A 27,160-nucleotide genomic window follows, 5' to 3' on the forward strand; every position below is an offset into this window, starting at 1 on the left:
GGATGAGCTAATGGAGAAAATAGTGCAGTTGTTAGATCGAGGAAGGATAGGCTTCTCTGAAGAGGAAAGGTGTGAGGGATCGCCTAAAAGGGATTCATTTGAAGACAGTCTGACAGATTGGGGTAGGGAATTTCAGAGGATATATAATTCTGACGCTACACTGTAGAATGAAATTTGGCAACCTAAAGTAGGATAAAAGTGGGAGTAAACTCCCATCTTTGACTTTTACCTATAGGTAAGCCTATAATAAGGATTACCTATAGGTACTGTGAATACCTTGTGCAAAGTTTAGCGCATGCACTCTGAAAAAATGGCCATCCAGGGAGCACAGCCGGAGTCCGCAAACCTGGAAGGAAGACCAGGTGAAGATGGAAGCGCCTGCAGCAGTGACGGTGCGGCGCTGGAGGGCTACATTTTCAGGTAAGTTTAATATGATGTGCTAGTATGCTATGCATACTAGCACATTATGACAATCTTTAGGGTACAAAAAAAAACAAAAAAAACACCCAGCGGTTTACTACCGCTTCAAATTCAATACCAAAAATGTAATATCCAATATATAAGTATAGTGTGCAACCAGGACTATGGTTTAATTAAATCCACATAGTGGCACCCATCCCATGTAATTGTATCTGTACAAACGAGATAAAAAAAAGAGAGGAGTCTGCGTCCCAAAAGAAGAATGGGAAGCAACCCATCCCCTTCACCTCCCAAAGTGATGAGGGACTTTAAATGTGCCAAAATTGGAAACAAGACCAAAAACTCCATAAAACTCTCTATTTATTGAAATGCTTTAAAAAGTAGCGTCATCTCTTAAAAACATATCAAAAAGAACATACAGATTAGATCAAGAAAATTGTATTATTATGCACCCTTTTACAGATAAGCGATTTGCATCGACGCATTTCGCAAGAAATAGATTCCTCGGGATTCACGCTTGAAGATGGCCAGCTGAAATAAATATCACACACTCAGCATCAACATAAGAATATAATAAGACATAGTATATACAAACAATCCAGTATAAATGAAAAACAGAATATACCCTATATACAGTGGCTATAAAAAGTCTACACGCCTCTGTTAAAATGTCAGGTTTCTGTGATGTAAATAAATGAGACAAAGAAACAATTTCAGGACTTTTTTCACCTTTAATGTGACCTATAAACTGTACAACTCAATTGAATAACAAACTGAAATCTTTCAAGTGGAGGGAAGTAAAAATAAAATAACATAATATGTTTGCATATGTGTGCACACCCTTAAATACTTTGTTAAAGCACCTTTTGATTTTATTACAGCACTCAGTCTTTTTGAGTATGAGTCTATCAGCATGGCACATCTTGACTTGGCAATATTTGCCCACTCTTCTTTGCAAAAACACTCCAAATCTGTCAGATTGTGAGGACATCTCTTGTGCACAGCCTTCTTCAGATCACCCCACAACTTTTCAATCTGATTTAGGTCTGGGCTCTGGCTTGGCCATTCCAAAACTTTAATCTTCTTCTGGTGAAGCCATTCCTTTGTTGATTTGGATGTATGCTTTGGCTCGTCATGTTGAAAGATGTAGTTCCTCTTCATGTTCAGCTTTCTAGCAGAAGCCTGAAGGTTTTGTGCCAATCAACATTTGGAACGGTTAATAAGTCCCTCTACCTTGACTAAGACCCCTGTTCCAGCTAAAGAAAACCATCCCCAAAGCATGATGCTGCCACCACCATGCTTCCCTGTGGGTATGGTGTTCTTTTGGTGATGTGCAGTGTTGCTTTTGCACCAAACATCTTTTGAAATTATGGCCAAAAAGTTCAACCTTCATTTCATCAGACCATAACACATTTTCCCACATGCTTTTGGGAGACTTTAGACTTTTTGTTTTTGCTAAATTTAGCTGGGCTTGGATGTTTTTCTTCGTCAGAAAAGTCTTCAGACTTGCCACTCCATAGCCCAAACATATGAAGAATACGGGAGATTGCTATCACACGTACCACACAGCCAGTACTTGCCACATATTCCTGCAGCTCATTTAATGTTGCTGTATTCCTCTTGGCAGCCTCCAGCAGTTTTCTTTTCTTCTTTTCATCAATTTTGGAGGGATGTCCAGTTCTTGGTAATCTCACTGTTGTGCCATATTTTCTCCACTTGATGACGACTGTCTTCTCTGTGTTCCATAGTATAGTTAATGCCCTAGATATTCTTTTGCTCCCTTCTCCTGATGGATACCTTTTAACAATGAGATCTTTTTGATGCTTTGGAAGCTCTCTGTGGACCATGGCTTTTGCTGCAGGATGCAACTAAAGCTGAATACACACTATACAATTTTTCCTTCAGATTTACCAAAACCATATAAAATGGGGTCATACCTTAAGAGTTTCAATTTGGATGCAATCAGGCAGGCCCTTGCACAACATGGTTAAACTTTTGGAAAATCTAATGGAAATCAGACAACAAAGGTTGTATAGTGTGTATGTGGTCTTAGAAAATGTCAGGAAAGACCCAGTAGAACATCTGAACTTTATTTGGGGTTAATCAGAGGCACTTTAAATGATGGCAAGTGTGTACTAACTCCTATTTACCATGCGTTTGAATATGATTGCTTAATTATGAACACAGCTACAGTTATAAGAGGGTGTGCACACTTAAGCAACCACATTATTTTATTTTTTTTGCCTTACTGCACCTCCTAAAAGATTTCAGTTTGCTGTTCAACTGAGCTTATAGGTCACATTAAAGGTGGAAAAACTTAAATTATTTATCTTTGTCTCATTTTTTTTACATCACAGAAACCTGACATTTTAACAGGGGTGTGTAGACTGTTTATATTCACTGTATACTATAAAACAGCATGTGGAAGATTACCTACCCCCCCCCCCCCCGTCTTCTATATCTGGTTTTATAATTTTTATTTATAATATATATATATATATATATATATATATATATATATATATATATATATATATATATATTCCCATTTATACTGAATTGTTTGGATATACCATGTCTTACGTAGGTGCTGAGTGTGTGTTATGCGTTAATTCAAAACGCTCATCTGTAAAATTATGTAATTTACTTGATCTAATCTGTATGTTCTTTTTGATATGATTTTAGGAGATGGCACTACTTTTTAAAGAATTTCAATAAATAGAGAATTCTATGGAGTTTATTTTTCCCTCATCACTTTGGGAGGTGAAGGGGGTGTGTTGCTTTTGATTCTTCTTTTGAGAAGCAGCCTCCCCCTGCCACCCTCCTCCTTTATACAAAAATGTAATATATTGCAACTTACCAATCATTGGATGTAAAGGGTACATACGTTTTATTTTCTTTTTGCCCTGGTGATCTGGCCAGAAACACATCTGCTGCATTAGTGTCCCCACTCTGGATGAAGGAGCACAGGGGCACATTTGGACAGCAGCTTTGTCAGTCTTGGGGGAGTGGTGTGTTAGATGTACTAGTAGATTTAAATACATTAACCTATTGAAGCCGAACACCAGCTAATACTTTCTAAGCATAAAAATACCAAAAATTATGTGCACAAGCTTACAAAATTCAGCTGCACACGCTAAGAGGTATAATCAACAAAAATATCAATATTTAAAAAGTGTTGTGCTGTATAAGCAAACAAGAAAATAAAAGTAAAAAATATGCAGTGTACAGCAAGTGAAGATTAAACCAAAAACTGTGCTAAATAAGTAAAATAACAATAACATTACAATATATCAATAATGTCCAAAATATTAAAGTCCCCATAAAAGAGCTGAATAGCCTGTCATTAACAAGTACAATCCTAAATATGTAGTCATATACCATTCAATATGGTCAGTGAAGTCCAAATCAAAGACTAATATGGTGTATACGTCATAAAGTCCAGAAAAATTGCTGAAAATATAGTGAAAGCAAAAAAGTGAAGCAAATCTACTCAAACAGCAATCATCCCAAGGTGTACTTTTACCTTGTGGTTTGACCTCCATTACAAAAGGTCAAAAAAAGATAATGGAGGCTCTCTCCCACCTCTTCCATATAACACTCAGTGCTGGATTAATTAATCAACTAATGAAAAAATTAATTCTCAGCTATGCAGCACTGTGTCTACCAGAGGCTAAAAAGTAAAAAAATTATATATTTCATAGTGTTTACTGCTAAAAACGATTCTATTGAAAAGAAGGTAAAACATACACACATTGAATTGGTAGGCAAAAAACATGAACAGAAACTGTGGCAAGCCCAGGGTCGCTCTCCTACAAGAAAGCCACACATTATTGGATCAGATGCAGACAGCCCTCACAGTTTGTCTTGCAGTCTTCTGGATCGGTATAACTCCCCCCAAAATGTTTCATCAGTATGGCGTCATCAGGGGTACCTCTTGTGTGGACTATCACAGATTTGTCTAGACATTATTGCTATATTGTAACATTGTTATTTCACTGGTTTATCACAGTTTTTGGTTTCATTTTCAGTTGCTGTACATTTCATATTTTTTACTGTTATTTGATTGTATATTTTTACAGCACAGAACTTTTTATATAGTAACACTTTATAAGCAGTTACAGCAGTTTTTTTTCCTTTTGGTATTAGGTCCCATGTACACGGGACGCTGAGGGAAAGTCCCCTGAACTAACTTTTTGACACCTTGAAACCGGCGTTTAAAATGCCCATTTAGCCGCGTTTGAATGCCACGCTTGCATCTACAAGCGTTTATTAAGATTACATTGTAAGTTAACGATTTCAGACATTTTACCCAGAGTGAGTAGCAGCAGAGAGAGCAGTTGTCTACATGTATTTACCTCTATTTCTGTGCTTTTTTTGGAAATGGATCCCATAATGAGCAAATGTGAGGAAATGCTCCTGACATTGCGCTTGATGAGGCTAGAACGATGATGAAAATTGCATGAGAGGTCCAGATTCAGAGTTCGTCACTATTGGACCCATCCTTTGATTGCGCAGTGAATGTCGGCAGGATATTTCGTAAACATGTACGTACAGCTGCATACCTACCCCGACAATTTTTTACTTTCACACGCATTGCCACATTTGACCTTCTACTTGAAAAAGTACGACCCCGTCTGACACGCATTGGACACTAACATGAGGAAGAGTGTGTAACCAGAGGAACGTCTGTTGGTGACGATCAGGTATGTGCATATATTTATATATAGATATACAGATGTATTGTTTTGGTTTTTCCTTTATTTTTAGTATTTTTTCATTGTTTTCCATCATAATTTTGTCTTTTAAGGTCTAAAATATAGGGCACCTTTAAATCGCATATAAACGAAAACGTGTTTAAACGTCGGTACCGCGTTTGGCCTCTGAACCCATTTTTTGCTTCCAAAGAAACGCTGTTAAACGCAACTGCATAAAACAGCAACGAGATTGTGTACATGGTCACATAGGAGAACATTGAATGAGTTCAGGGGCAGTTGAAAAAAAGCATACAACTGCCTCTAAACATGCGTTTAACAGCGTCCCGTGTAAATGGGGCCTAAAGGTTTTACATAAATAAATCAGATCAATGTAAGCACCCCTACCAGTATTGAATGGTTTGTCTCATCCCTGTAACAAACATTTGCAAAAAAGCTTATTCTTGTGAAAAACAACAGACCTACTGGCCAGAACACCAGATAAAAATAGAAGAAAGAAAAAATAAAAATGCAAACTGATGCAGCCATTACATCTAAAAATTGGTAAGCTGCAATATACAGTAATACATTTTTTTCTTTTGGGTTTAATAGCACTTTAACATAATTAAACAACAAATATACATTATAATACCAGGGGCATCTAGATTTACACCAATATGCCCCTGCATATTTTCCAAAACCAAAACAATCTATTTTTACACACATTTTACATGATTTTATTAACAATGTATTTCCACATAGTTAAATTAAGTTTAAAAGAATGTTATTGCTTTGCTAGTCAGAAATAAGAATTCAAACCATAGTTTGCCATCCAAGAACCTAAAAATTAAGATTTGAAAGTACTAGGACAGGTCATTTAAAAAAGCTAGAATTAATAGGCCTTACCAGAAATCCAATAGATAATGAGAAAAAAAGATAGACACAAAAGAGAAGTCCTGTCCATTATTTCTTTAAATTGGATAACTTTTATTTCCTGTATAGGTTTAAAAATACAAAGCTAAAGCACACAATACATTAAAAAGTGACCCTACTAATAACTGAAAAAATGACCCTACTAACAACTGGAAACAAAGAAAGTGTCACTCTCAAAATGTGTTTCAGTCATCTTTACCTACTTCAATGCAGGGCTAATTGAAAGTCAATGGTTTATTGACTATACTCTCTTTCATTATAGAGAATGACCTTGTATTTAAGCTGAAAGGTACAATATTGCTCTAACCACTCAAGCATCAACGATTATTGCTTTGCCCTTAAAAATGAACCAATTTTCTGTATGTAATTTAAAGTTTAAAGGTGAAAGGCTTATGAGTTAGCTTGCTTAGTCAACAAACTCTATATTAAAAAAAAAATAATAATGTTTTGAACACTGCCCCAAATTTGATGGCATTTTCCTAAATTTCTAACTTTAACCAATGATTTCAGGCACATTCATTTAAATTATAAAAGAAAAAGAAATATGTAACTTACAACCAAGAATTCCAAAAGACTTTTGGCAGCAATATATGTAATATAATTTCTAAATTATAGGATTGTCTAGTAATGATTAGTTAGCTGATGGCCCTCTTGAAATGCTATAAAAAAGGTATAGCAGTAGAATTGTTTGATCGAAGTTTGGATGCTGTAATAAAATGTACATTTCAATTGACCTTAGATTTTTATAGTTGCCTATATGTGCTCAAGTCCGTAGAGGTCCACTGTGATGACAAAAACAGAAGACATTGATATCAAAATGTGGGGCTTCCTAGCACAAATAATGCTATGGAGGCCACTGTGGGTCAAGAAGGTTTCTTAAGAATGCAGACTTATTTCCCCAATCCTACTCATCTTGCGTAGGAAGGATGAAGGTTCTCATTTTCAAATACAGCTATATTGTCAGCAAAATATGTTTTCTTTTCACAGAAATGCAAGCACTCCTTTTTGCAGAAAATGTGTTAACATTTTGAAGACAAAAGTAACGGAGCAACAATTTTTTAAAATTATTAAACATACAAAATGAGGACATCCAAAGAGATTAAACTTTAGCTAGACAAAATTCTGCAACTTCACCCACTTTGCCCTCAGCATATGCACCAAAATGGTTGGATTCCAATGTTATTGACAAGGTACTGTATGTTGTAATAACAGCAGTGTTAATTTCCCATGAACTCAGATGGTATTATTTGGAAGATTTAAGTGGTTCTACAGGGTGAAGTTTTTTTTAACTTCATGTATTCTATGCATGAAGGATAATAAAAAAAAAACTTCAGCCCTGCCCCCTTTATACTTACGTCTTATGGCGATCCAGCAATGTGCACAAGAGCAGCTGCTCTCCCAACTCTTCCTCTTCATTGGCTCAGACACAGCAGTGGGAACCATTGGCTCCTGCTGCTGTCAATGACCACCAGTGTGGAGGAAGCAGGGGGTGAGGGTAATCTCTGTTCTGTGTTTCAATGGACAGGAGCGAGCACACATGCGTGCCCCCATATCAAGCAGCTTGCTATGGTGGCACTCGGGAGGAGGGAGGAGCACAGAGAATTGCACAGAGCAGGCAAGTATGACATGTTTATTTATTTTCTTTAGTATCACTTTAAGGCAAATACCAACCCATTTACTGAAATAACCAAGAATCATTTCTGCTAAAAGTATTTTCATCATGTTTCAATAAACTTGCAAAGATGCAGAAGATGATTACAAGTGATACCTACCCTAAAACTATCAGGGGAATTCAAGAAAAGTTTCTGGCGAATTTCCTCTGGTGCACCGGCACACAACCTGTAGAAAATATGGTAATTTCTTTCATCTTGTCCTTGCACACATATACGTGACTTCTCCAAGAGGTAGTGAGATACAAATCCTCCAACTACAGAATGCTATAGTGAAAAAAAAGAAAAAGCAGCAAAGCGTTAGCAATGTAGTTGATAGAAATGTCTTTAAAGGGCTACTCCAACATTAATTCGATTGCAGCTGCTTTCAAATCATTGAAGTGGCAGCAGTGGGATCTTATATTTGCACCCGCTTGTAAACTAGAAACCTTTTATGAGCAAATAATTTCAACATCGTCACCAGGATCTGGAAGCCAAGTAGTCTTCAGCCATCTATTCTTCCTTTGTAAGTTTATTGAATTTAATGGATTTCTTAGCCGAATTTTAATATTTTCATGAAATGCAAACTAGATACTGCCTTTAACACAACAATTAAGATTTGTGATTAATAATTAGCATGCTTTGGGCAGCACAAGGTGTAAACAAAGTGTTCCTTCTATAGGATTGCTGCAGCTCAAGGGCTACATTCTCATACTAGATGGAGCTCAAAGCTTTCATAAAACAAGGTCAGCGCAGAATGCGGCAGTCGAGGATCAGAATCAGCTAGAATTTCTTTGAATATATGTTGGAAGCCACTTCAAAGAAACAGAAGCCCACAATACTTACAAAATCTTATTTGATATCAATTACTTTGCAGAAAGATATAGTACAGAATAAATTATAAAATTCAATTTCGTACCTAAGGATAAGGCAAAGGAAACACTCTGCTTGTACATTTGACAGTCACTGATGTATGCACATATACCATACAATAAGCTTCCATTATTATATAGTACATTGTACAATATAACCAGTAAAGAATGCAATTCTCATCTGATTCATGTTAAGAGATGCTGAAAACAAATAGCAAAACTTAATAAAACACTTAACATGTCATGCAGTGGATCCCACTGGTGCTAGGAAAAAAACTGCAGTCTCGTGTCATGACTAGAAAAGGTTACTCTCATTATCAGAGTTGGCTTCCAGATAAAAGCTCACTCAGCACCTGCATAACCTTTACTGTAATACAAATCTGTACGTTGGCCACCAGGGAACGCACATATTGTTTGTTTTCTATTTATTTGGAAAGACCAAGTTGAAAGATCAGTTTTGACAGTGTTAAAGGTTGCCATCTCAGATTTGGGGTGATATATAATGATGTAGCTTGGAAAACAGTTATATCTTACAGCTTTTTTTGCTTTTCCTGCTTCTATGTGAAACCAACATTTAACAGCTTTACTGAAAAATGCATGGCTAATCGAGCTTCTTTCTGGCTCCTAGCCAAAAATTCTGAGATCTGTGTCATAAGACTAATGCAGCTCCAACTTTACGTTTACGGATTAATAGGTATTAATACTGCAATTTCTGCATATTCATTTGGCAGAAAATAAACAGCACAATGAAGGATTTGCATGGCTGAGTGTCCTTATTAATCTTAACCACTTAACTCCCAGACCATTTTGCTGGCCGAAGACCGCACCACTTTTTGCGATTCGGCACTGCGTCACTTTAATGGACAAGTGCACGGTGATGCAACGTGGCTCCCAAACAAGATTTATGTCCTTTTTTCCCACAAATAGAGCTTTTTTTTGGTGGTATTTGATCACCCCTGCGGTATTTATTTTTTGCGCTATAAACAAAAAAATGAGCGTCAATTTTGAAAAGAACGCATTATGTTTTACATTTTGCTATAATAAATATCCCCCAAAAATATATAAAAAAAACATTTTTTCCTCCAGTTTAGGCTGATACGTATTCTTCTACATATTTTTGATAAAAAAAATAAAAAAACGGCAATAAGAATTCATTGATTGGTTTGCACAAAAGTTATAGCGTTTACAAAAAAGGGGGTAGTTTTATGGCATTTTTATTATTTTTTTTATACCTGTAACACGGCGATTTTTATCATGACTGCGACATTATGGTGGACACATAGGACATTTTTGACACATTTTTGGGACCATTGTCATTTATACAGCAATCAGTGCTATACAAATGCACCGATTCCTGTGTAAATGACAGTGGCAGTGATGGTTTAACCACTAGGTGGCAGTGTAGGGGTTAAGTGTGTCCTGGGGCATGTTTCTAACTGTGGGGGGCATGCCTGTGTGTTTGACACGTCACTGATCTCTGCTCCCAATGACAGGGAGCAGAGATCAGTGACATTGTCTCTAGGCAGAACGGGGAGATGCTTGTTTACATTAGCAATTCCCCATTCTTCCTCCCCGTGAGGCGATCACGGGTATCCCCGCGGCGATCAAGTCCGCGGGACCCGCGATCCGACTCACGGAGGTCCCGAGCGGCGCGTGCATGTGATGGCACAGCGGCAAATTTAAAGGGATGTCCAGGTAAGCCCATTTGCCTGTCCGTGCCATTCTGCCGACATACATCGGCATGCACCGGTCAGCAAGTGGTTAAAGTGGAAGTAAACCCATTGATTTACAAGTTTAAAATAACAATTACATTTCCAGCACGTGCCGAGAATGTGACTGTCCCAGTGGTTATGCTCTCAACCAAACTGTCAAACCATCCAATGGCTGGTGTCATAACTGTTTACATGAGCAGCACCATGGCAGTTGAATATCAAACAGAGGCCAAAATATTGTTTTCAGCCAAGGAAGCTGACAACGATAGAAGGGTTTATTTCCACTTTAATTTAGGTGGCTAGTTTTGAGAGTAAGCTGGTTAGCCATAGTATGCAATCTACCAACTCCAGTTAAAGAGAGATCAACTTCAATGTTTTTATGAAAGCAAAAAAGGTACTTTCTCCTTTATTGTGGCCAAATTGTAGGTGAAATGTAGCTGTCACATGGGGAAATAATAGTGGATTAGCACACCTACTTTTTTTGCACTGCATTTCTCACAGCAGAGTAAAGAGCATAATCTTGGGATATACTGTACATTATAGAAGTGGCATAAAAGAAAGCAAATATACTCTGAAAACACAACTATTTCCTGCACTACAGTGTAGCTGAGACTAGCTGTCACCACTATTTGTTCCTCCTGTCACATCTCAACCCTGGGAGTTTTGTTAAAGCAGGGATCTTCAAACTACGGCCCTCCAGCTGTTGCAGAACTACACGTTCTATGAGGCTTAGTAAAACTGACATTCACAGACATGGCCAGGAATGATGGGAATTGTAGTTCCTGAACAACTGGAGGACCGTAGTTTGGTGACCTCTGTGTTAAAGGGTTAGTTCACCTTTGGGAACATGTTACATGTTTCCCCTGTTTTAGGGTGAAACATGCAACATGTTTCCACTCCTGCACTGCAGCCGCCGCCCACTCAGGGGATCTTAAACCTCTGCTTGCTGTCACAGTTTTTTTTTGTTTTTTTAAATGCGTGAATGGAAAACTACAAGTACCGACAGCCTTTACGGCTGTCAGCTTGTAGTTCTCAATAAACTACTATGGCACTGTTGATCGCTCTGGTAGTTCATTATTTCTTCCTATCAGTGCGTATCTGCCTGGCCGTACGAGCAGACAGATACACTGTCAAGTCGGCAGGAGTCCTACATGGCACCAGCGATCTGTTGATCATGGGTGCAATGTTTTACAGGCTCCAAGTAAAAAAAATAAAAAAATTGACATTTTTTTACCTGCATTTATTATTTTTTGTTGTAAACCCCAGTCATGAAATTTTAACTAAGCACATATATCTGCAGTGTTTAGTTAACTCTCGCCAAAGCTTCAAGTACCGTTTCTCTCTGGTGCTTTGTTCCCCAGTTATCAGCATGAATCGCTTCTGAAAAGTTTTCCCAACACACAAGATAAAGCTTGTCTTCAGAATATAGCTCTAGGTGTGCCTTTGTTCCTCTGCCTATGTGGAGGGTGGGGTATGTCCTTTTCCTCCAATCAGCTCTCACACAGTGTATAAGAAGCGTAACTGCAGCTCTCCACCTCCTCCTCTGTACTCCTCAGAGATGCATAATGTTTTTCTAACAAATCTGCACCTTTGAACAGTTGTAGACATGAGAAGGCTGCAAATAAAAGGGGATTGGTTTCATCTCTGTGTATCATCAGGCCAGTCACCTCAATGGGTATATGTGAGGGCTTACAACCAAAAAAAGAAGAATGCTAAAATCTGCCTCAATACCACCAAATGTTCCAAAACAAAAAATAAAGGAAAACTACACCTATTCTGATAACTTCTGTCCCTTTCTTAGGCCCTAATCATGTGAGTGATTCGTCCTGGATGCAGACTATGTCCAGGGCCGATCACGTGCAGGTAATCGCTCTATGATCGATTACCTACAAGCAGCAGGGATTAGCTCTAGTAGCTATCAGCCTCTGCTTGCGTTCAATGAGGCTGTCTACCGCAGCTGATCGCCAGGAACCCCTGCTGGGGTTCCTGCATGTGGTCACACAAGGCCCCAATGCGCAAGTGTGAATGGGGCCTTAATCTAAAAATCAAGCGTGTTCTGTCAATGAAAGGATAAGTGGGAGGAATGCAGGGGTGTTTAGCCAAAGGAAATGTTCTATAGTATATTTCCACTTTTTGCAGTCAAATTTGAGCTAACCTCGCTATAGGTTTTTTATGTATTTTCTCTCACAAAACATATAGAAAAAAAAAAAGTTTAAATTATTTCTTACTTTTAAAGCTGGCCATATGATGGATCAAATTTCGGCCAGTTCAACAGGGATCAGCTACATTTCCATCCATTTATGGCTGTTCTCATTTGAAAGGAGTCTAAGGATCAACTCCTCTTAAACAGGACTGCTGGTAAATTTTCATTTGATCAGCCCAGGCAGCCAATTGGTTGATGTACCGATCAGGGTCTTCTGACAGTGAAGGAGTCCCCGCTATCAGAATACAATAGCACAGCAGGGAGGATTCCTCTATTCACCTCACTTGTGTGGATGGAAGAATCCATTAATTTTTGTTAAATTACTGGCTAAATAGAAAAAAAAAAAAAAAAACTAGTCATCTAAGGCCAGCTTAATATGTTTTTTCAGAAGATTGCCTCATTATTGACAGCAAGGATTAACATGAACATGTCAGAGTGGGTCTGCCCTAAAGACAGGTTGAGTTTCCTCTCATTCATTCATTTGCAAAGCAAGAAGTCCAGCGTCTAAACCTTTAACCCTTTGTTAGGGCAGATCATATTTTAAAATAGGTTATAACTGATAGTAACAATATAAATGCACAATATAGACAGATTTAATTTTGGCAAACACAGCTACCCAGCCCCCTCATAAAGAAAGAGAACTTGTAGAAATTTACAATGTTGGAGTTTGCAGAAAAGAGCAGTTAAAAGTTAAAGAGGGATTCCGCCAAAAAAAAAATATTAAAAGCCAGCAGCTATAAATACTACAGCTGCTGACTTTTAATAAATGGACACTCACCTGTCCCGGGTTCCAGCGATGCCGGCAGCCGAGGCCGATCGACCGCTCGGGCCTCGGCTGCTGCCGCCTCCATTCTAGGTGAGGGAATCAGGAAGTGAAGCGAATCGGCTTCACTTCCCGGTTCCCTACTGCGCATGCGCGAGTTGCGCCCCGCAATAGGAAATCTCTGCGCTGTCACTGGGACCCGTGTGTGTCCCAGCAGACAGCGCGGCAGGGCAGGAAATGGCGTAGACTCCCGTGGGAGTCTATGCCCGGAAGTGGGTGAAAATACCTGTCTTTGACAGGTATCTCCACCCCCCTCCCCCCTGAAAGGTGTCAATTGTGACACCGGATGGGGGGGGGGTTCCGATCAGAGGAGGTTCCACTTTAGGGTGGAATCCCGCTTTAAGCTGCAATTTTTAAATATTATTTTAAAGTTATGCTAAGTGAACGAGAACATTAAACAAATATAAAGTAGGTGTTATCCCAATTTGGCTGAGAAAGTGGAAATACACTTACAAGTAAATTGTATTGTAAAACAAACCCTTGAGGTCTCGTCTTCCAATGGAAGACTTAAATTCCATGAAGAAAAAAAAATATATAAAAAACAATTAAAGCAGAACTCACACAGAAGCAATTTTTAAACCTTTAACGGATTGTTTAAAACACCTTTTTTTCAACCAGGGTGCCTTCAGGTTTCTGTAGGGGTGCCTTGGCATATTGCCTAAAAATTTCCCAAAAATTGCATACAAGTCAGTGGGTGAATGGAGTCTGCCTTTCAGTTACACAAAGCCACAGGTTTTCATTGTGCACCAATACAACCTTATAGCCACCGTTGTCCTAACAACCAATGATGTCATCGGCTGGTAAGGAGGTCATCGGATCCTGCACAGCATCCTAGTTTGCTTCTCCTCTGCCCCTCTCCATCAGCACTGGGATCACATTAGCTGAGGAATGAGTAGAAACTGAGTGGGAGGATAAACGCTGGAATAGTCAGTACCAGCATGCAAAGGGGTATTTGCTTTGAAAGAATAAATCACCTCTAATGCTGGGTGTCCTACATGTGTGGATGTTGCTGCATGATGTAAAACTCGTTAGTTTAGTTTTTAGAATTTTAGAATGGGATGCCTCAAGAAACCTCTTGGCTGGAGCTCCACTTTAAGCCAAAGGGTAAATTAGCAGGCTCCTGCTTTTCAATAAATCCTACATATGCTAGACTCAATATTATACTCTTAGACACATTACTACTATGACTGAACATCTCTCAAATGGCACAGTTACAAGGCTTTGTAAAAAGCTTATAATGCACCAAAGTTTGCTGCTATCCTTTACACATTTCTGATTGGCTGCAAGTGAGCATATACTGTATGGTTTACTCTTTCTATTGCACTCAGGTTTGTTTGGATCAGTGGGCTGAAATCACTGTACTCATGTGAATGTAAGGATTCTCAAGCACAAGAGATTGTTCATTAAACACATGAATGAAATGCAATTGGAAGAGTAATACACCCACGTTACTCATATATCATATTAGTACGTAAACATAATGAATCAGGGAAGTTTACATAAATACTTCTTAAATGTTCTACAAAACTATAGATCTACTTTAGTATAAAACGCTAAATATACTGTATATAATATATTTTTTAAAACATACACAAAAGGGTTATAGGCAGCAATATACTGGAAACAGGTTTTAAAAATTACCTTTTCATTGAAGTGTATTTCTACAAATTTTCCGAAACGGCTGCTGTTGTTATTCCGCACAGTTTTTGCATTGCCAAAGGCCTCTAACAGGGGATTAGCTGTATGGGTATACACATAATTGTTAGCAGATACAAATACATGAAATGCAGTATCTAGCCAGAACATTTTCAGTGACAGATACACAAACTGCTTGGTATTCATCTCAAAAGGATTTGTCAATTGTCTGCAGAACTGTCATATTTTAAAACGGCAATGTAGAAAGATTTTTACTTCAAAGAAAAGTGGATACCAGCTGAGATTTTATTCTATGAATATCTGAATATACCAAACAAAACTTGCTATAGTATCATTAATACATACAATCAAAGAGGCTCCTCAGTCCACCCCAAAAAAAAAATGAAAGGTCAGCAGCAACAAATGCTGTAGCTGCTGACTTTTAATAAAAGGACACTGACCTGTCCAGGGTCTCAGCACAGTCCTCACCCAGGCCACTCTGTGCTGCTCCTTGTGGCTTTACAGCCAGCTTCCCACTTTGCATGTGAATGATCCTACAGCCTCCTGGGATCTGTGACATGTCCCACGAGGCTGCAGGTGGGGGGGGGGGGGGGGGGGTGGATGGACAACTTGAGTGGATTGTTAAAATCTGGTAATGGTAGTATGGTTTTGGGTGCAAATAGTTAAATAAAAGCTACCATATTAGTTCATGCAGATAAATCCATAGATTAAATAGTAAAGTTATGAGCGGAGTTCATTCAGGGATAAGGGCAGCTTTGGAAGCACTCTGCTTCAGGAAGACATTTGGAAATCTGTTCAACAACCCAAACTTCGAGTCTTCCTGAAGCAGAGTGCTTCCATAGGCTCTGCAAAAGGGAGACATATTGGATTTATACCTTAGATACACATTCACCAGGTGGATTGAATGATGAATTAGAGATTGCCACTATTTTACAATCTTTTTTATACACATACATATAATTTCTCCATCTATCTTACAGGAACCTGTAAACTGCTATGCATAACAGGCAGTTACACAGTGTGCAGATAGAGACCGTCTGTAAGAGAATTGATCTGAGCTGTGTGTGAGAGGGAGAGGAGGTGGAAAGCAGAAAGCCCAGAGAGTCAACATCGCAGAAGGAAAGGAGGTGGATCCTGAAACGATTGTCAGCATAAGAATCCAGAAAAGACTGTAGTCCCTCCCACAGGTAATTACCTTGATTTTAACAAAAGGGAGCACTTCGAGTGCTAGAAAGATATTTATTCTTTAGGGAAAAAGATGAAGCTTAAAAAAAAAAAAAAAAAAAGGATACACATACTTCTCTTTTAAATTGTATGTTGTGAAATGTGTTCTAGTTTCAATTAGCTTCTGCATTTATTCCCTTCTACATTTTGTCATAAAGACACAATAGGATTTGCATTTCCCCACTCTAACGAGGGAGAGGAACAAGAACCCTTACGAGTACCTATAGCTACAGTCAATAACCTAATCAATAAAATAAACCTTGCTTAATGCTGCAATTCATGCTTTAAAATGGAGAATAGCCGATAACCCAAACCAATTCAAAACCATATTCCAACCCAAGATCTGAGATTCCATAAGGGAAAAAAATAACAAAATCATTAACATTGAGAAAGAATTTCAGAGGACGTGCCACACAGTGAAGCTGTCAATGACATGTAATTTGTTGGCAATTTTAAAACTTGTTTCCCTTTGTAAATGTCAGTGCTGCTGCAGCACTTTCTGTACTTCCCAGAGATGTGCCCCTTCAGAGGCAGGATTAGGTCACCCACCATAAAGGAATTAGACATTTTTAATGTTTCATTTTAAACATTTAAACAATCACTTCTCCTGGCCAAATGGATATTAAAAAATTGTTTTTTTTTGCATAGGTACATGTTCCCCAGGGCAGTGCCCATATCCCCCTCCCCCATTATATATTTTGATATCCCTTTGTCTATTATAGCCCAGAAAATTGGCATTTGTTAGTTTGACAGATTTGGCTTCCATTCATTTCAATGGGGTTTCGATTTGTCAAACCCCTGCTCGACCTGAACCCAGGGCAGTTCGGCTCATCATCAGTCACCACCCTGCACAGATACTAATGATGTTGGTGCTTTCAAAGTGCTGCTGAAAACTAGAGAAAAAAATGATGATGTAAAGGAATTTTCTATTTTTTCTGCTTTTGAATCATTATGAGCATTACACTCCTGCCAAGTCTACAATGCTGATATTGCTGGTCCTGTCAAAACCTAGAAGATTTAGCTACAAGAGAATTCAATGTTTTTCTTATTCTTCTTTATTATCTCCCTTACTGGCCAACAGGTTCACAATTCTGCTGTCAGAAGTCCATAACTCTATTGTGGTGCAACTTGATAAACACTATATTTTTTATCTTGGTAGTAAACAAATTGTGTTGTGCTTCCTTCTTGCTGAGGAAACACAAAACCATTTTACCATTTAGGTTGATACACTAGTATCTGGGTATTGGTGAGTGCTGCTGTCTCTTTTTATTTATTTGAACTTTAACGCAGATTTTTTATCTTACTCTGCTTAATCGCTGTCTGTTATTTATGTGTGTTCTGTGAGTTAATTTTTTGTGGTAAATGTATTGTCTATTCGTATGGATATTCTTTATAAGTTGCACTTGGTTTTAACTAAATTAATTTAAGATCTATGGTATATTATCAAATTTAATACCTATAAATAAAATAAAATAACTAAATTAATAAATTGTATTTTGAATTATTCATTGGTGCCCAAAGTAACCTCTTTTTAGAGTCTGTGTTTATCGGCCTGTAATTCTTTTGTTTTTCCCATATGCTATTTGGTTATGGCGCCAACACCTTAATTAAGGTTGAATGATTCAAGTTTATGTCTAATACAGCGACCTCTACTAGTGGGTAATCTTGCGTTTTCCTTTTTTCCCCCTTTTCCCTAAATTTGTTAATTAATCGCTGACCTCCCTGTTCAGTTGTTGGTAGGTATGTGACTGTAATACTTTTTTTTTAAAGCATATGATATTCTTGAGGAGATCTCTGCTGTACAGATACCTTCCCCACTTAAATTCCATGTTCACAGGTGATTACTTCCCTCATTTAACCCTTTCCCGCCGAGCGTACGCAGATCTGCGTACTCGGCTTCCGGGGGTTATACCGGGATGATGCCCGCACCTGCAGGCATCATCCCGGTACCGTTTTTTGCAGCAGGCGATTGGCTATCCAGGCATAACAACCGATGCGGCTAAAAGCCGCTCGGCTGTTATGCCGGAGGAGCGGGAGGGGACGTCCCCCCCTCCCGCCGCCTCTCGCCGCTGTTACCGGTGCTCCCGCTCGATCGGGAGCACCGATTCGCAATCCGACGCCTCCGGCTGCTGCGGAGGAACTGGAACGAAGCCGTAATCGGCTTCGTTCCAGTCTCCTCATCGTAAACACGGAAGCGACGTCATGACGTCACTTCCCGTTTACTCGGCTGCCAATGGCGCCGGTTTAAAAAAAATATCCGGTATTCAGAATCGCCGTTTTCGGCGATCTGAATACATTGAAGTGTAAAGGAGGGGTGGGGGGTCTTTTAGACCCCCGATCCCTCCATAAAGAGGACCTGTCACCACCTATTACTGTCACAAGGGATGTTTACATTCCTTGTGACAGCAATAAAAGTGATCAATTTATTTTATTTTTTTAAAACAATTTAGTCATTTTAAAATAAATAAAAAAATTTTTTTAAAGCGCCCGCCGTCCCCGTGAGCTCGCAAAGCAAAGAGAACGCATACGGAAGTCACGCCCGCATATGTAAACGGTGTTCAAATCACACATGTGAGATATCGCCGCGATCGTCAGAGCGAGAGCAATAATTCTAGCACTAGACCTCCTCTGTAACGCTAACCTGGTAACCGTAAAAAAAATTTAAAGCGTCGCCTATTGAGATTTTTAGGTACCGTACTTTGTCGTCAATCTACAAGTGCGCGCAATTATAAAGTGTGACATGTTTGGTATCTATTTACTCGGCGTAACATTATCTTTCATATTACGCAAAAAAATTGGGCTAATTTTACTGTTTTCTTTTTTTTTTTATCATGAAAGTGTCCCTTTTCCCAAAAAGTTGCGTTTAAAACACCACTGCGCAAATATCGTGTGACATAAAATATTGCAACAATCGCCGTTTTATTCTCTAGAGTCTCTGCTAAAAAAATATATATAATGTTTGGGGGTTCTAAGTAATTTTCTAGCAAAAAATATGGATTTTAACTTGTAAACACCAAATTCCAAAAATAGGCTTAGTCATGAAAGGGTTAACCTTGCTACTATAGACGAGGTTGCTAAACTTTTTTTCTAACGTCCACCTAACCACCTGCCCCCTGGATCTGTTCCCTCTCAATTGCTGCTATCACCATCTGGCTCTATCCTACACTCTCTAACTCACATCTTCAATCTCTCCCCCTCTTTTGGCATCTCCCCCAACCCTCCAAAACATGCACTAGTCACCCCCATCCTTAAAAACCCTTACTGTACCATACCAATCTTAACAACCCATGTCCAATCTCCTTGTTCCCCTTTTTATCCAAACTCCTTGAATGTCTAGTCTACAACTGAGTGAGAGACCACCTCACTGAGAATATCCTTCTTGATCCCCTTTAGTCTGGATTCCCCCCATAACAGTTTACAGAAACTGCCCTCCTAAAACTCACAAACAATCTGCTAATGGCTGAATCTACTAATGGCTGTACAACTATCTCCTACTTTGCTTTTAGATGATCCCTGCAACCCTTCTCTTCAGAGAAGCCTATTCTGCCCCCATCTAACAACTGTACTTTTATTTTCTCCATCAAATCATCCCCCATAGCCATTACCATTTGAATCCCTTGACCCTCCCTCTTAGATTGTAAGCTCCAACGAGCCTCTGATTCCTCCTGTATTAAATTGTATTGTAACTGTACTGTCTGCCCTCAGGTTGTAAAGTGCTGTGCAAATGGTTGGCGATATATAAATCCTGTATAATAATAATAATAATGATATGTCTCTGGTGCTGCACCTTAAGCTACATTCATACTGTCAATTAAGGCCGATGCAAACTCTAGTGGCAGTTCCTGCTAAATTCACTATAATGACAGGTCGCAGGTGGCTGCAGCTATTCTCAGCTCAGTTATTCACAGCCAGCAATTACCTGCAGTGTTCACTGCTGGACACATTCAAAGTTCGTCCAGCAGCAATCACTGCAAGTAATCTCTGGCTGTGCTGAGTTGCAAATAGCTGCGGCTGCCTATCATAGTGAATAGGGCCAGTGGCCGCACATAGCCGTTCTGAGCCACAGCAGGAATCGTACATTTCTGCCGCTACTATTCACATTGGCCCCAATTGTCGGTGTGAATGTAGCCTAACAATAAGATTTATAAGATAGTTCTTCTAGCATACTTCATCAACAGTTGCACACTGTTGGTATTGTTGTGACACAATTCCTGAAAAAAAAAAAAAAAAAATCAATAAACAGGGATTGTACATCCTTTATAGTCATATAACCCAGCTAATACGCTGTTGCCATCACAGCCACTATATAGGTTTAAAAATAAAAATAAACTGCCATCCTCTTATATGCCAAAGGATGACAGATGTACTACATATCACCAGGAAGCAGGTCTTCTCAGTTATTCTACCCAAAACATATATTAAAAGAATATTCATAATTTTGTGGGTCATGGTAGAAACCCATGTCTTAAACCAGACCGTGGAGGCAAATCAGACAAACTTCTGAAGCAGAAGAATGGTGATATTGTAGGAAAAATGAACAGTGTTTTTTATTTCATTGTGTTCTGTTTCACCGATTTCATTTTACTTCCTATGCTGTAGAGATAACAAAAAGTAAGAGAAATCTCTCCAAAGTGAAGTCAATTTTCTTTAGGCCCATTCCAGACGGGGTGTACTCCACCAGGAGACCACTTACTCAGTGGTGGGATCTGTATGCTGATCCCTGCTGAGCAGGTATATAGTTGGTCTGTGTCTGCTCCACTTATGTAGAGTGGACCCAGGCACAGCCCACTTTCCTCTATGGGCAGTTGGATTTATATTGACTGCCTGTCCATTCACACCTGGCTGCCATCCGATTCGCTAGACGGAAGGGTAATGGGATCCCCATTTGTCTGTTTTTAGCAGATCTGATGTAAGCAGGTGTAAACAGACACACACCGCTCCATATAGGAGAACGGAAGGTCTGATTGGGTCTGCCTGAAAAAACTGACAGGAGGACCCGATCGGCCTGCTAGTGTGAAAGGGGAATTAGATGGTTGTCACCAGAAGTAGTGTCTTCATATGCAGATTTCCCGTCTTTTCCTGTTCTGTCGACAACTCACAATTTACTTGGCAAGAGTCACCAGGATCAATAAAGAGGGTGATGCTCTCCAGAGGGGACACAAGCAACAATTAAACCCTCACCACTCAATCCAAACATAGACAAAAAACGATTCGACTTCAGAAACACTTTATTGATGCACATACTAACAAAAGAAATATGTAAGAAAAACAAGAAAAAAGTGCATACATGTTTTTAAGGTAAGCCAAAAAAGAATGCCTAAATTCCTTGGAAAGAATGTTTTAAGCAAAACTCTTTATGTGAACGTTTCAAAAGGGCAAGAGGAAAAAATATGTGAAAAGTCATTGCGCAGCTCAGGGATGTGACGCATTTTGTTTACTACACGATTGCAAATCCTAGCACAAGACAGAGTCCAAGCCCCTTGTCTCACTAAAACAGCAAGCCACACCACAGGCACTGAAAAACAAAAAAGGTTTTAATGCTAGGAGGCAGGAAGAGCCTAAAAGCTCATAGAGATAAAGAACAAACATGTTCAAGTCTGAAATATTAAAGCTTTACACCAACGGCTGGGAATTAGATTTTGTTTATGCACGATGACAACACAGGTAGCAAAGTTTTATAAAAAGTCCCTCTCATTGAAAAAGCTTTATACTCATTAAAATAAATGCAATCCTCATTTCCTCCTTGTGTGAAATAATTCAGTGTTTCTACTTGTTAAGAGTAATGATCAGCAAACTCTGCAAGGGTAATGATCTTTTAATACCTGCCTGGAAAGCCTCAAAACAAAATCTCTTAATAATGGGATAGTGAAATGCATAGCTGCTTCAAAGCATTTATTTTTTATGAGAACATAATCATAGAAACAATTCTGTGTTTAACAGAAATATTCATTGTGCACACTTTTGGCCCAATTTGTCCAATATTAAGCATACAAAGTCGAACCACGCAGACAATATGCATGATTAAGAACTCCCCAAGCACAGTTAATAACTAAAATGATGCCTTAGCACAAGCCTCATGAAATAAACAGAGCGTGTATGTAAAAAATACTTACTAATTATATTGTATCAGCGTTTCTAAGGTTCAATTATGGGTGCACAAATTTAAATATACAGTCAGCATAGCATATACTCATCCCCCTTTAAAATAGTCACATTTTGTGGCTCTGCAGCCCGATTTATGCTGTGACTAGACACAGTTTTTGTTTTATCCAGCTGTATTTACTTGGTGCAACTTATAACATCCAAGTGAAAGATAAAAAACCAACATGTCAGAATAAAAAAAAATAAAAAACAGAATCACTGGAGTTGGAAAAAGGATCAACCCCTTGTGTCAGTATTTTGTTGAGCCACCTTTTGCTTTAATTCCAGCCTTTAGTCTATCGGGATATGTCTCTAACTTTGCAATATTTGCCCACTCTTCTTTGTAGAAATGCTCAAGTTAAATTAAATTTGATGGTGACTGTTTGTGGACTGCAGTCTTCAAGTCATTCCACGGATTTTCAATGGAGTTTAGGTCTGGGCTCTGACTAGACCATGCAAGGACTTTCACCTTTTCTCCTTCAACCACTGTGTGGTCATTTTTTCTGTGTGCTTTGGGTCGTTGTCATGTTGGAAGGCAAACCTTCTTTCCATTGACAACTTTCTGGCACAGGGCACCGGATTTTCCTCAAGAATTTGCCGGTATTTTGCACCATCCATTTTTTCTTCTATCCTGACAAGTGATCCAGTCCCTGCTGCAGAGAAACACCCCCAAAACAGGATATTACCAACTCCATGCTTTACTGTAGGAATGGTGCTATTAGGTTGATGAGCTGTATTAGATTTTGTTTGGTGTTGAGGCCATATAGTTAAATTTTAGTCTCATCTGACTCAGTCATGACTGCATGTGGCTTTTTTCTTGCAACCCTTCCATATAAGCCACATTTGTGGAGAACTTGTGATATTGTTGTCACATACACACAATGACCACTCTGTCATAAATTCCTGCAACTGCTTCAGAGTTGCTGTAGGCCTCTGGGTAGCCTCTCTGACCAGTTTCCTCCTGGCTCTTTCATCCAGTTTGGAGCAATGTCCTGATCGAGGGAGGGTCTGTGTTGTACCAAATACCTTCCACTTCTTAATAGACTTCACTGTGCTTCTAGGCATTGATAAAGCCTTTGACCTTTTGTTTTAATCCAGTTCTTTTCATGCGGAGCTGATCAAAATAACCAAAGCTGATCACAGTTGAAAGTCAGATTGTCTTTTTTTTGCTATTGAGAAGGCGATTAGCTACACCGGATTGAGTTTACAAATAATTTATAGAAGAAGGGGCGATCCTTTTTCCATCTCAGTGATTCAGTGTTTTAATTTTTTTTATTTTTATCTGACATGTTGGTTTTATATTATTCACTTGGATGTTGTAAATTTCACTGAGTAAATATAGTTGGATAAAACAAAAACTGTCTTTCAGGCTGCAAAGAAACAAAATGTGATTATTTTAGGGGGCTGAATCTTTTCTATACCGACTGTACATTCCTGTGTGTTCCTTCTTTACGGCATGTCAGAGTTATGCATGTCTGACCCAGCAGTAGAAAGAACAAGTACAGATAACTAGCATAACGCATTTTATAAGAAATAAAAATAAAAGTGTTATTTGGATATTGCTAGACATTTCAATAGCTCCTGCCTCTAAAAAAAAAAATAGCTCAATGGAACTGATGACTTCAACAGTAGTTAGTAACATACTAAGACACTTTACTAAAAATACTGACTGCTTCTGTTGTATCAGTGTTTCCAATATTTAGCAACCTGTGCAACAATGTGAATGTAAGCTCTGTAATTTAGGTTTTATATAAAGTTCTCTTATTTTGCATTTTCAAATTCAGCAATGGCAACTTTGATAGAAGTACCCTTAAAACAAGACTGTACTTTCTGCTTGGCACCATTTTAAACCTAAAAAATGTGTGTAACATGGGTTAAAAAGTGGAGTTAGCCTTTAGTATTAACACCTTTAGATTAAGAGCAAGCAACCAGGACTTGACATGACTCTGAAATCCAGATGGTTGCTGACAGCTAAAGTCATCACTAATGAGTGGGAATGGGTCTTAATCATGTGATCACTGTGTCAACTGCAAGATAGTAATCACATGCAGGCTAGGGGCTTAGGCTACTCTCACACAGATCCGCTGCAAAAATGCATATGCGTTTTTACTGCAATTTTGCTGTGATTATAGCACGTTTACGGTGTGGTTTTTAAGGGACATTAGACTTAAAAAGCGCTTGAAAAACTCAGTACGAAAACAGCCTTACATGCACAACTAAATTTCAAAGTTTAGCTGCATCTATTAGACAAATATAGGCAAAATAAGCATTTAGGCTCAAGGCGACACTGCAGATGCCACTGCAGCCTGAAGGTGGCAAGGTTAATTTATTTAATACTATACTTGTCAAATACAATTACAGCACTGTAAAGTTAGCAGACACTTCTAAACTTGGCCTGAACATTTAGGCATCAATGATCAGGTCCCAATAGGCTTAACATCTTGCTACTGGTCGCACGCAAATATGCTTCCTCTTGGCGGGTGGGCCTTGGCACGAAGCGGCTGCATATTTGCGTGCAATAGTGCAAAAACAGTTGTGTGCCCTGCATGCTCCTGGCACAGTTACCTGCGACTAATAGAAATCTCCCAATCGCAAGCAGTGACGATCAAATGAGCCTAAACCCCCCTTAAAGGGCGGGGAGGCGCCGGCTCCAAGGGGTTAAATAAGTTAATGAAACTGAGCCAATTTGTTTCTATAATGTCCACATACCTTCTACAATTCTCTCGTCAATATCTTGCCCAGACCCATAAGATTCAGTCAGGTACCTATAAGACAGAGGGAAAAAAAAAAATATGTCACAACAGAGAATGCTCATTTTATAATAGATGGAAACATCCATTTTTGATGAGCAATATTTAAATTACTGAAATGCTTGTGTGCATATGTAAAATCAAGACCAATATTACCCATAGCCATCTAGCAGGGATATCAATATACACTATATTGTCAAAAGTATTGGGACACCTGCCTTTACACACACAAACTTTAATGTCATTTGAGTCTTAGTCTGTAGGGTTCAATATTGAGTTGGCTCACCCTTTGCAGCTATAACAGCTTCAAGTCTAATGGGAAGGCTGTCCACAAGGTTTAAGAGTGTGTCTATGGGAATGTTTGACCATTCTTCCAGAAGGGCATTTGAGAGGTCAGGCACTGATGTGTACGAGAAGGCCTGGCTCACAGCCTCCACTCCAATTCATCCCAAAAGTGTGTCCTTGCTTTGTGCACTGGTCCAAATAATTTGGTGGAGGGGGGATTATGGTGTGCAAACAAAAAAATCAGTGCTACTACCCATATAACATATTGAGGACAGAGATCCCGGGTGCGCAATCCACAGTTGTTCGCCAAGTAGCAGAATGTAGAAAAGATGATCCGCACACCCGTGGTTACGTGGTAATTTTATTGGAAAGCCAATGTACAAATGCAATTACGGGATTATGGTGTGGGTTTTTTTTTCAAGGGTGGATAAGTGGAGTTTGGGGTGGAGGAACTTGACTGGCCTGTACAGAGCCCTGACCTCAACCCCATAGAACACCTTTGGGATAAATTAGAGCAGAGACTGAGCAGGTCTTCTTGTCAAACATGAGTGCCTGCCTTCACAAATGTGTTTCTGGAAGAATGGTCAAGCATTCCCATGGACACACTACTAAACCTTGTGGACAGACTTCCCAGAAGAGTTGAAGCTGTTATAGCTGCAAAGGGTGGGCCAACTCAATATTGAACCCTATGGACTAAGACTGGGATGGCATGCTTAATTGGTTTTGAGTATGTAAGCAAGATTCCTCCTTTGCTGTGTAGCCACAGATCCTTTAAGAATTGGAAGCTACAATGTTACCTGGCAGCAGCCACTTTTAGTGAATCAAGCAGAGTATACACAGTGTTTTACCATTGAGTATGCACCACCATCTATGTATTCTCCAGCCTTTCTATACAACATATGCACAACAAACTTGTGCTGCAGGACCAGTAAGAACATGGAGAAAAGAAAACAAAAGAAAATAAAAACTGCCACAGCAACCACACAGTAAACATGCTGACAATATAAGACTGCCCTTTGCATATTATTATTCTTTTCCATGCTGTCTTACTAAACACACACATGAATTTAATACATAGACAAAGAAGGTATTTAGAATAGAAACGCACACTAGGGTTCCACTAATAAATAACGGGGAATATTATATATAGCAAGGTCTATGCTCCCTGCAGAATGCAGAACTCTAGCAAAGACTCAGTGGGGGGTGCATCAGACCCCCACAGAGAGAACGCTGCCAACACACAGAGTATACATAAGAGCGGTCTTATCTAAAGGCTGCTTCTTGAGGGGACAGGATTTGTGCTTTTTCTGGAGTTAATTTTCAAATGGGAAAAAAACTCCATTAAAAATATTAGGATTTCTGCACCTTCAGTGTATCTTGTTGAATTTTAAACAAATTGAATTTAAAATGTACTTTTAAAATGGACATCAATAATAACTACTTTTGCATTACCTACACAATTTAATGTAATTAAATTAGGATTCTTGATTTACCTGTGAAATCCTTTTTTTGGAGTACATTAATTATTCATAACTACTTAAGTTATGCTGCCACCTTCAGATGAATGGACACTGGTTAATATAAAAAAAAAAAAAAACAGGAATACCCAAACAGACGTTTAATCCAAGGGTTAACCAAAAATCCTAATCTCGTAATTATAAAACATAAGACACAGAGGGATTAATATAATTGGCTACCTGAAATGTCCTAAAGCACTGAACAATGGGGAAGAGGGTGGGCCACACAGCAACATAGCCAACTTGCCCAAAAACAGAAGAAGAATAGCCCCATTACAAAG

The 27,160-nt window shown here is 38.9% G+C and overlaps 1 protein-coding gene across 7 annotated transcripts in view; it reads right to left on the reverse strand.

Annotated features, from left to right (window-relative positions):
• Window positions 1-27,160, reverse strand: part of MYO6 (myosin VI) — a 416,768-nt gene that overhangs the window by 244,097 nt on the left and 145,511 nt on the right. For all 7 annotated transcript variants that reach the window (XM_077487353.1, XM_077487359.1, XM_077487358.1 and 4 more), the window contains 3 exons: window positions 25,037-25,092; window positions 14,948-15,045; window positions 7,820-7,984 (listed from right to left, as the gene is read on the reverse strand). In XM_077487353.1, the coding sequence (XP_077343479.1) occupies window positions 7,820-7,984; window positions 14,948-15,045; window positions 25,037-25,092 (319 nt within the window). The remainder of the gene's footprint in view (window positions 1-7,819; window positions 7,985-14,947; window positions 15,046-25,036; window positions 25,093-27,160) is intronic.

This window comes from Lithobates pipiens, unplaced genomic scaffold (assembly GCF_037356315.1).
Source record: "Lithobates pipiens isolate NorthernLeopardFrog02 unplaced genomic scaffold, aLitPip1_a1.2 Scaffold_18, whole genome shotgun sequence".
Taxonomy (NCBI): Eukaryota; Metazoa; Chordata; class Amphibia; order Anura; family Ranidae; genus Lithobates; species Lithobates pipiens.